Source organism: Megalobrama amblycephala, linkage group LG12 (assembly GCF_018812025.1).
Source record: "Megalobrama amblycephala isolate DHTTF-2021 linkage group LG12, ASM1881202v1, whole genome shotgun sequence".
Lineage (NCBI taxonomy): Eukaryota > Metazoa > Chordata > Actinopteri > Cypriniformes > Xenocyprididae > Megalobrama > Megalobrama amblycephala.
In genome coordinates, this window is record NC_063055.1 from 29,685,438 (window position 1) to 29,697,591 (window position 12,154).

General features: G+C 42.2%; 1 protein-coding gene across 1 annotated transcript in view; it reads left to right on the forward strand.

Moving 5' to 3' along the window:
• The window catches only part of si:ch211-158d24.2 (multiple epidermal growth factor-like domains protein 9), a 66,235-nt gene that overhangs the window by 39,982 nt on the left and 14,099 nt on the right, over positions 1-12,154 (forward strand). Inside the window, exons 4-5 of the mRNA XM_048210486.1 lie at positions 53-202; positions 8,851-9,120. Of these exons, the coding sequence (XP_048066443.1) occupies positions 53-202; positions 8,851-9,120 (420 nt within the window). The remainder of the gene's footprint in view (positions 1-52; positions 203-8,850; positions 9,121-12,154) is intronic.

Genomic DNA, 12,154 nt, shown 5'->3' on the forward strand with positions numbered 1-12,154 from the left:
TCTATACTATTGCTAATGATCAGTTGTTGTGTATATTCTCCTTGTGTTCCAGGTGTTTGTTTGGACTGTCAGAACAACACTCAGGGCCACAACTGTGAGGAGTGTCTGCCCAACTTTTACCGGCGTCACGGTGAGGGGTCCACGGACGCCTGTCTGCCTTGTCCCTGCTCCTCTGAGACCTCCAGCGGCAGCTGCCATCTCGGTGGGTCTGCATCTCTGTGACATGTTGACAGGGTTCAGGGCAGCTTCTGGCTTCAGCACATCATGTCCTGAAAGTGGATGGGAATTATTCAAGAGGGCAGAAAATAGAAGGCATATAAGGTCTCTTCTCTTGAATAGCGAGCACTAATGGATCTTGACATTTACTCTACCAGTCAAAAGTTTTTAATGTTTTTGAAACAAGTCTTTTAGCTCACCAAATCTGCAATTATTTGATCAAAATACAGTAAAACAGTAATACTGTGAAATATTATTCCAATTTCAACTGTTTTCTATTTTTATATATATTGAACTGTAATTTAGTCATGTGATGGCAAAGCTGAATTTCGCTAATTTTGTTCTCAATTATTATTAATTGTTATTGATGCTCAATTATTAATAACAGTTTTTGCTGCTTAATATTTCTGTGGAAACTAGGGGTGACCCTGAATAGTTGACGATTCGAATCTTCGATAGGAGGAGCCTGATTCGACTACCAATCTCACAGTCGAATCGTCGCAGAGGTGTTATGAGAAGAGATATGGGGGCGCTCAATATCTGATTTTACATAGACATTCTGGTTCTTTCCCAGTAGGTTAATATACAGCCTATTATGTTAAGACTATAAATAAAAATGTGAAAAGAAAGAAGCTTTTAATAAATATTTGTAATGTGCGTGAATAAATCCAACCTGTGACCGATTTAAGTTTCACTTCCATGATCCGTGACGGCAGATGAGCATCTTTACGGCAGGGATTAAATCTTCAACAATGTCTGGGATAAAGTGTACAATTGGATGCACTTTGAAATGGTAAATGATGATCAAAAAAACGTATGCAAGTTGTGCCAACAGCTCATGTCCTAGAACTCAACAACGACAAACACTGCGGCGCGCTTCTGCCGGCCAAGGAGCTGACTATAGCGCGCTATTTGAAAAGACTCAAACGGATACACGCAGATCGCGTGAAAGACTGGATTTTTCTCTCTCAGTCAGGTAGGGTAGCTACAAGTGATTTCAAACTATTTCAGCCGCAATTTGAGTAATTTTGTAATTTGAGTTTTGGATGCTGTTAATGTTTAGCTAAAAAGACAATTCTAGCTATACTTTCAGTGTTTTAATAATTTCTTTAATTTTAATTTATTTATTGATCACTGTTTTGAATATATGTTCCCCTGCACTTCAGGCATTTTGCAGTTTGACTTGATCATATTTCATTTTTTTAATTAGGCTATTTTCATTTATTAGAATGGTATATTCTGTACTAATTCAATTCTGTAAATTAATGTTTGATAAATATATATATATATATATATATATATATATTTTTTTTTTTTTTTAAATTAAATTAATTATTTTTTTTGTTTTTTGGTGCATCAATGTTGCGCTGTAGATTAGTTAAAGCTTGCTCGCACAGACAATTTAGCTGATGTAATTTGATTTGCCGACATATGAAATGTATATCTATCTTCAGTGTGGCCTTTCTGCAGTTATTAATATATATATTTTAAAGTTTATTGATCCAAAATGTTTTTATTCATTTTCTTCTATATCTTTGAGAGTGTTCTGTAAATCGTGGCTGTAAATGTTTACCCAGATTGCCTTTCATTTGTTTAAAAAATATAAAATCATTGTCAGTTTCGTCTATCACTTGACAGGCAGTTTGGTTGGTTTATAAGATGTTTCTCTGTGCTGTGTGTTAAAGAAAATAAAAGTTGTCTTAAGCAGCGGATAGACTATAGCCAGGCCTTACTTCATTTTCCGTGTCCCGCTCCATCTCGTGTACAGTTCAGCGCGCGAACCTTTCAAAGTCCGTGCACACTCTATAGTGAACTGCTGTTTTTCAAGACACCCCCCCCCCACCCCTTTATGATTCGACTATCAGTCGAATATACGCAATCTGATTCGAATCAGATTCGACTATGTAAATCCGTAGTCGAGGACACCCCTAGTGGAAACCATGATACTTTTTTTCAGGAGTCTTTGTTGAACAGAAATTTCAAAAGAAAACTTAGTAGTGAATCATTGTATAGTGTTTTTCCACAGAAATATTATTATACTACTATCACCACGTTCCGGCATACTCCACGCCTACCAAGTGACATCGATCGCCACTTTCTGGCGTACACCACGCCTATCAAGTGACATTGATCGCCACCTTCCGGCATACTCCACGCCTGTCAAGTGACATCGATCGCCATCTTCCTTCATACTCCACGCCTGTCAAGTGACATCGATCGCCACCTTCCAGCATACTCCACGCCTGTCAAGTGACATCGATCGCCACCTTCCGGCATACTCCACGCCTGTCAAGTGACATCGATCGATTGGAAACCATGATACTTTTTTTCAGGATTCTTTGTTGAACAGAAATTTCAAAAGAAAACTTAGTAGTGTATCATTGTATAGTGTTTTTCCACAGAAATATTATTATACTATTATCACCACGTTCCGGCATACTCCAAGCCTATCAAGTGACATCGATCGGCGCCTTCCGACATACTCCACGCCTGTCAAGTGACATCGATCGTCACTTTCCAACATAATCCACGCCTGTCAAGTGACATCGATCGCCACCTTCCGGCGTACACCACGCCTATCAAGTGACATTGATCGCCACCTTCCGGCGTACACCACGCCTATCAAGTGACATCGATCGCCATCTTCCGGCATACTCCACGCCTATCAAGTGACATCGATTGCCACTTTCCGGCATACTCCACGCCTGTCAACTGACATCGATCCCCACTTTCTGGCATACTCCACGCCTATCAAGTGACATCGATCACCACCTTCCGACATGCTCCACGCCTATCAAGTGACATCGATCGCCACTTTCCAGCGTACTCCACACCTGTCAAGTGACATCGATCGCCACTTTCCGGTGTACACCACGCCTATCAAGTGACATCGATCGATTGGAAACCATGATACTTTTTTTCAGGATTCTTTGTTGAACAGAAATTTCAAAAGAAAACTTAGTAGTGTATCATTGTATAGTGTTTTTCCACAGAAATATTATTATACTATTATCACCACGTTCCGGCATACTCCACGCCTACCAAGTGACATCGATCGCCACCTTCCGGCGTACACCATGCCTATCAAGTGACATCGATCGCCACCTTCCGGCGTACACCACGCCTGTCAACTGACATCGATCACCACCTTCCGGCATACTCCACGCCTGTCAAGTGACATCGATCACCACCTTCCGACATACTCCACGCCTGTCAAGTGACATCGATCACCACTTTCCAGCGTACACCACGCCTATCAAGTGACATCGATCGATTGGAAACCATGATACTTTTTTTCAGGATTCTTTGTTGAACAGAAATTTCAAAAGAAAACTTAGTAGTGTATCATTGTATAGTGCTTTTCCACAGAAATATTATTATACTATTATCACCACGTTCCGGCATACTCCACGCCTACCAAGTGACATCGATCGCCACCTTCCGGCGTACACCACGCCTATCAAGTGACATCGATCGCCATCTTCCGGCGTACACCACGCCTGTCAAGTGACATCGATCGCCACTTTCCGGCATACTCAACGCCTGTCAAGTGACATCGATCGCCACTTTCCGGCATACTCAACGCCTATCAAGTGACATCGATCGCCACTTTCCGGCATACTCCACGGCCTACCGGCCTTCCGGCCTACACCGCGCCTGTCAAGTGACATTGATCGCTATTTTCCGGCATACTCCACGCCTATCAAGTGACATCGATCGGCGCCTTCTGACATACTCCACGCCTGTCAAGTGACATCGATCGCCACCTTCCGGCATACTCCACGCCTATCAAGTGACATCGATCGCCACTTTCCGGCGTACACCACGCCTGTCAAGTGACATCGATCGCCACCTTCCGGCATACTCCACGCCTGTCAAGTGACATCGATCGATTGGAAACCATGATACTTTTTTTCAGGATTCTTTGTTGAACAGAAATTTCAAAAGAAAACTTAGTAGTGTATCATTGTATAGTGTTTTTCCACAGAAATATTATTATACTATTATCACCACGTTCCGGCATACTCCACGCCTGTCAAGTGACATCGATCGATTGGAAACCATGATACTTTTTTTCAGGATTCTTTGTTGAACAGAAATTTCAAAAGAAAACTTAGTAGTGTATCATTGTATAGTGTTTTTCCACAGAAGTATTATTATACTATTATCACCACGTTCCGGCATACTCCACGCCTATCAAGTGACATCGATCGGCGCCTTCCGACATACTCCACGCCTGTCAAGTGACATCGATCGCCACTTTCCAACATAATCCACGCCTGTCAAGTGACATCGATCGCCATCTTCCGGCGTACACCACGCCTGTCAAGTGACATCGATCGCCACTTTCCGGCATACTCAACGCCTATCAGGTGACATCGATCGCCACTTTCCGGCATACTCCATGGCCTACCGGCCTTCCGGCCTACACCGTGCCTGTCAAGTGACATTGATCGCTATTTTCCGGCATACTCCACGCCTATCAAGTGACATCGATCGGCGCCTTCTGACATACTCCACGCCTGTCAAGTGACATCGATCGCCACCTTCCGGCATACTCCACGCCTATCAAGTGACATCGATCGCCACTTTCCGGCATACTCCACGCCTATCAAGTGACATCGATCGCCACCTTCCGACATACTCCACGCCTATCAAGTGACATCGATCGCCACTTTCTGACATACTCCACGCCTATCAAGTGACATCGATCGCCACTTTCCAACATAATCCACGCCTGTCAAGTGACATCGATCGCCACCTTCCGGTGTACACCACGCCTATCAAGTGACATTGATCACCACCTTCCGGTGTACACCATGCCTATCAAGTGACATCGATCGCCATCTTCCGACATACTCCACGCCTATCAAGTGATATTGATCGCCACCTTTCAGCGTACACAACGCCTATCAAGTGACATTGATCGCCACTTTCCGGCGTACACCACGCCTATCAAGTGACATTGATCGCCACTTTCCGGCGTACACCACGCCTATCAAGTGACATCGATCGCCACCTTCCGGTGTACACCATGCCTATCAAGTGACATCGATCACCATCTTCCGACATACTCCACGCCTGTCAAGTGACATCGATCGCCACTTTCCAACATAATCCACGCCTGTCAAGTGACATCGATCGCCACCTTCCGGCGTACACCACGCCTATCAAGTGACATTGATCGCCACCTTCCGGCGTACACCACGCCTATCAAGTGACATCGATCGTCATCTTCCGGCATACTCCACGCCTATTAAGTGACATCGATCGCCACCTTCCGGTGTACACCACGCCTATCAAGTGACATTGATCGCCACCTTTCAGCGTACACCACGCCTATCAAGTGACATCGATCGCCATCTTCCGGCATACTCCACGCCTATCAAGTGACATCGATCAACACTTTCCGCCATACTCCACGCCTATCAAGTGACATTGATCGCCACTTTCCGGCGTACACCACGCCTATCAAGTGACATTGATCGCCACTTTCCGGCGTACACCACGCCTGTCAAGTGACATCGATCGCTACTTTCCGACATACTCCACGCCTGTCAAGTGACATCGATCGCTACTTTCCGACATATTCCACGCCTGTCAAGTGACATCGATTGCTACTTTCCCTCATACTCCACGCCTATCAAGTGACATTGATCGCTACTTTCCGGCGTACACCACGCCTATCAAGTGACATTGATCGCTACTTTCCGGCGTACTCCGCCTGTCAAGTGACATCGATCGCCACTTTCCGGCATACTCCACGCCTGTCAACTGACATCGATCGCCACTTTCCAGCATACTCCACGCCTATCAAGTGACATCGATCGCCACTTTCCGGCATACTCCACACCTGTCAAGTGACATCGATCGCCACTTTCCTTCATACTCCACGCCTGTCAAGTGACATCGATCGCTACTTTCCGACATACTCCACGCCTGTCAAGTGACATCGATCGCTACTTTCCGACATACTCCACGCCTGTCAAGTGACATCGATTGCTACTTTCTGACATACTCCACACCTATCGAGTGACATCAATCGCTACTTTCCCTCATACTCCACGCCTATCAAGTGACATCAATCGCTACTTTCCCTCATACTCCACGCCTATCAAGTGACATTGATCGCTACTTTCTGGCATACTCCACGCCTATCAAGTGACATTGATCGCTACTTTCCGGCATACTCCACACCTATCAAGTGACATCAGTCGCTACTTTCCTTCATACTCCACGCCTATGAATTGACATCGATTGCCACTTTCCAGCCTACACCACGTTTTGTTCATGCCTTGATGGATTGATACACGACCTTGGTTTCAATCTTGGTTACAACTGAACATTTTTTTGGTACCAAAGAGCCAATCAAAGACCTTCTTTCCATCCCAGGTTCTCTTCCATTGGATGTAATTGCACAGCAACAGTCATGGTGATGTGGCTTTGGGTTGTCACTTTACATTTACGGTCAGTGGAGCCTGAGGAGGAAAGTCAACAAGCGAGTGTGAGGAAGAGAGAGAGAGAGAGAGAGAGAGAGAGAGAGAGAGAGAGAGGGCACTGAAAGTTCAGAACTCTTATATAAGTGTACTCAGTATTATTTATATATTTACAGGTCAAATATGTAGGGCATAATGTACAGTCAGCCAATCATTTATATTTATATTGATTACGCTCGTTGGACTGTACATTAAGCCACTTATTTCATGGCTATTAACAAACAAATAAATCAGTGGACATGAAATATTAATTTAGTTTAAATGATTTTATTATCTTGTATAGAAGAGAGAGTGAAAATGAAAGGGAGTGTAAAATGATGGAGATCAAGCAGATCAGCAGTGATTATTAATGTGTCAACAGGCCCACAGCTGCGCCTCTCACCTTCCACCACTAAAGGCGTCTCACCTCAAGTTCAAACTTTGTGGAGTGGTGTAATGGTTAAAGATATGTGCTGATGACGGAAAATTTGTAGGTTCAAATCCTGCAATTGTGCTCTTGAGCAAAACACTTAACTCCAGGTTGCTCCAAGGGAAGTGCTCCTATAATAAGTAGGCTAAGTGTACTGGAAATTTCCCTGGAACTGCTAAATTACCTGCTTAGATGGAATGTTTATTTTGTGGATTTGCTGAATTTTTAAAGTTATTTAAAAATGGAAAAAAAAAATCTTAACAATCATAAAAATGAGAATCGATTAAAGTCAAGAAATTTGTATTTTTTTACCCAGCCCTACAAAACAATAAAATAAGATAAAATGCAGAATTTGACATTACTATGGTTTAATTTTGCTTTCTAAAGACAGGTTGGAGAGCATGAAATTAATTACAACTTTCCCCCCTAGTTTTATGTCTCTCTTTAGGTTTACACATCTAAAAGTACTCCATGGTGGTTAGAAAATAAGATACATTTAGGTTAGATATACAAATTATGAAAAATGACAGACAGAAAATACTTTACTCAGGAAAGAAAACTGTGATGTCAAGCCATTTCATGGGGTCTTTCATGATCCAAAAACACTCAAAAAGAGCACAAATTTGAGACTAAATGCATGTGTGCACATTTCTGTACTATTTAGTAGTTTCTCTGGTGATGTTAATGGTGGTAAACCCTCATATGTTGGCATCACACTGTCTGTAGCTGGACCATGAAGCTGGCACAGGCATGGGTGAATGGGAGGAGTGCCGGAACGAATTCCTCCACCTTCTGGCCACTTCCGTCTGTCACTGCCCGGCAGTGTGTCTGCATCTCTAATTTGCCTGTGACAGATTTGTGCATGGCGCAGACTGTGGCAGTAAGGGCAGTCAGGCTGGTGGTGTGGGGAGAGATCTGGTTCAGGGAGGGGTTGCCCTGGCAACAGCGGCCATTGAGAAAACAGATCAGTGGTGTCATGACTGTTGAAACTGCAGAGAAGATTGCATTACTGCATGTGTGTGTGTGTGTGTGGAAGATTTTACATTTATTCTGAACATCATTTTATTGATATGAAACCTGGTAGCAGGTGGTTGATGGTCAGACAGTGAGTGTGAGTGTCACACATCCTGCTAAGTGTGTTTTTTTTTTTTTTTCCCTATCATAAATATTTTAGAGCTGACACCAGCTAAGTTGTGTGTATGCGTGTGTGTGTGTGTGTGTGTGTGTACTATGGTAATAATATGATACCTTGGAGTAATAAAGACCATGAATATGGTAATCATTAAGTACCATAGTAAACATCAAGGTATCATAGTGTTACTATCTGATACCATCAATTTAGTATGAAACCAGATTGCTGCTCAGTTTATTCTCAGTTTAATATAGAAAAAACTTATATATATATATATATATATATATAAGTGAATTAAAATATATTCTCAATTACTACTTAATTTTTATGTTATTCTGCACTTCTGTAGAAAATGTCAGGCTTGAAATTTAGTGCTGTGATGCCACCTTGTTGTTGGAGTTGGAATTACAAGTGGCTGCAAACATTTTCTGAATTTCAGTGCTTGAATAAAAAGAAAACCTTTTTAACTTACTTACTACGTCAACATGAGTCCAGCATTAGGAAGGGACCACTAAAACTTTGCTCTATAAGATAAGCTATGAATGCCTTATTTAATCCTTTAGTTGTTGATCAAATCTGTTCGATCTCATTTACAGATTCCAGTGGACTACCTATATGTGACGAATGTAAGCCTGGCTTCTCTGGCCCTACATGCAACGTGTGCACAGATGGTTTATTTAAATCGGCAGGTGTGTGTGTGCCCTGCGACTGTAACGGGAATGCGGACCCTCGCTCCATGCCACAAATATGCCACCCTGAGACCGGCCACTGCCACCGCTGCATCAACCACACAACAGGAGCACACTGTGAGATCTGCGCACGTGGATACACGGGGGACGCCCGCTATCACAACTGCACCCTGAGAGGTACGACAAGTTTTTAAGCAATGTGAGAGCATAGTTACGAACATGCCCAGACAATAGTGATGGGGTTTCTGTCCTAAAGAACCTAGCTTGCAAACAGTGGAAACACTGATAAAAACCTGCACCCAGATTCCATGAAATTGCGTGTCAAGCAACTTGGCAATCTCACCCTCGTCAGGAAAAAAAGTAAACTTAGCCTGAAATCAGTCTAGCTTGCTGTGTCCTCTTCTATAATACTGCATGTTACCTTTAACAAGAAATGCCACAAGCAAACATCGGAGTGAGCGTGAGAGTTATCAACAAAATTAAACAAAAAGTAATAAAATGCAAATCATCATTACAAACAATTACATCATCACACAACCGGTGTTTGCATTTCAGTAGAATAGGCAAGACCAGGCAAGTTTAATTATATAGCACATTTCATACACAATGGTAATTCAAAGTGCTTTACATAAGAAAAGGAATTAAAATAATCATAAAATAAACACAACATATGCATCTTGCTCTGGGACTTCCCCATATTAGTTGTTTTCTTCTCTGTGGATTTCTTCTGGCGCCTGAATAATCTGTTGAACGTCTCCAACAGATCCAATTTTTGTCCTAAAATAGGCCAGGGGGAGCTCTAGGACTAAACCCAGTCCCAATTGTTGGTTCTTGACTTCGGGTCCGCTAGAACCATTCACCCCAGTGGTTTCAATTTCTCCCAGAGATATCTTATCAACGCTGTATTTAAGGATGCACCGATACTAAATTTTCTGATACCGATAACCGATAATTCTTTATATTTGAAAGCTGATAACCGATATATTGGCAGATAAATCTAAATCCAAATTTTTATATAATTTCTGCCATGTCTCAAGCACACAATTATGATGTTCTCATCATAATTTTATGTAGCCTATATGATAGACTTGTGCTGCACATGTTGCACTTATCTGTATTTTCCTATTTGAAGTGACTCTAATCATATTTCAAGCAATTCAAAACCATCATGGTGAACAGTGTGAATCTGAGGTGTCTCAGCTGAAGGAAATAATCCATTATTTATCAGCTTTAATATATCGGCCAAATTGTTTTTATTGGGCCGATAACGATAACATTAAAAATGAACCGATACCAATATGGTGGCCGATATATCATGCATCCCTAGCTGTATTACCACAGAGCTGTCCCAACCACCATGGTTTATCCCTTTTTTTAACCTTAGCTTGCTCTGGGACTTCCCCATATTGGTTGTTTTTCTCTGTGGATTTCTTCCGAATATGGTGGCAACTGGCCACAAAGCCAACAAAATTTAATGTAAGCCGATGTATCATGACAGCGCCAAAGACTATAGAATAACACAAGACATGTCACTCATATTGTTTTGAATGGGAGAAAGTGTAACGCGCAATATGGCGGAATAAGTCCCGCCTTCTAAATAAGAGCCAATCGCCGACTGGTAAAGTCATCGCGTCACTGCAGCAGCCGTTAGAAGTACCGGTTTCTATAGAAACAGTCAGACGCGCGCCTCTGAAACATGGCAGAAGAGACGCTCATTTAGGTCTGCGCATGCGCATTAGCTTGATCCAGCCTAAAAAAATACAGTTTTTTTGTCATGATTCGAGCATTTGGATAAAACATTTATAAAACAGCTGTTGTCAGATTTCATTGGTGATTTCAAATATGAAATGTAATCGTAAGGTTGGCGAACAGTTTTGGAGAATTTGATGTTTCCCTATTCAAAGAGATAGGGCATGATGCCCGAGAGGCGTTTCAAAGATGGCCGCCGACTGAATGACTTGTCTTAAAGGGACTTTGACAGCGCTCAGACCAAAGCATTTCCATATCATCAGTGAACTGCGATCATGGCATTTTGGAATCCATCACCACAAATAAGCAATGTTGATAATAAAAATTATCATTAGATTGGCACAGCAGCCAATTAAATATTTGTAACAGGCTGTATTAAACTTATGATTTGGGAAAAATGTAACACTTGTGCAGAATTACAGCAAATGTGCATGGTCGATACGTTTTCAGACTGACCATTAATTCTTCAAAATAACTGTGTTCTCAAATAGAGCTTAACATAAACAGTGGCAGCGGCGGACAGAATAAAATTTGTCATGTGACGTAAAAAGTAGCAAACAATTCCAGCAGTAAAGCTTTAGCTTCTTGGTTGATGCTATAATCATCTAGGGGTATCGCTTACTTGCTGTGGTTGAAATGCTTTAAAAAGCTTTGGCTTTCTGCACAAAATTAAGCTCTGGTGTTGGTCGTCCTTTTTTGATTACCTCCAGCTTTTCTTTAAAAGTTAATATTGAAAACAGCGTGGGTAATAAATTAGTAATGTTGCTTGCAGTTTCCATAGCGAATAATGCTAGCTATTTTATCAGCCTTTTTTTTCCTGACCATGTTCCCCACATTGGGCGGAGAACTTATGTTGGTACTTACGAGTTGGTACTATTTGAATTTGAACCTACTTCGCAACTATTAAAAAAGTATGTTCTATATAGTATGAATGTAATCTGGACATAATACATCTGCCATGTTGTCATTATCATGTGACCTGCCAGAGTTAGTTGCATCGCTTCACCTCCATTCATAAAAGCCCTCATTGGATAGTAGTGTCCATCAAATGCTCACTTCAGAATCTCTCCAGAAGTAGTAGGTCATCCAGGGACTTTTCGCCTACTGTTTTTCGAATACTATGAATTCGGACATACTACTTTGTTGGCGTACTGTTTTTTGCATACTATATTATATATAAGTATTCAATTTCAGTTGATTCTCAGTTAAAGGTGCAGTGTGTAAATTTTAGCGGCATCTAGTGGTAAGGTTGCGAATTGCAACCAACGGCTAAGTCCACAGCTCACCCCTCCCTTAGAGAAGCTACGGTAGCTGACATAGGACAAAGATGTTGTCGTCTGAGACAGCAGAGAGTAGCCAGTCAAGCAAACGTGCTCTGTAGAGCAGTTTGTCCATTTAGGGCTACTGTAGAAACATTGTGGCGCAAAATGGCGAATGCCGAAGGGGACCCGCGGTGTATGTA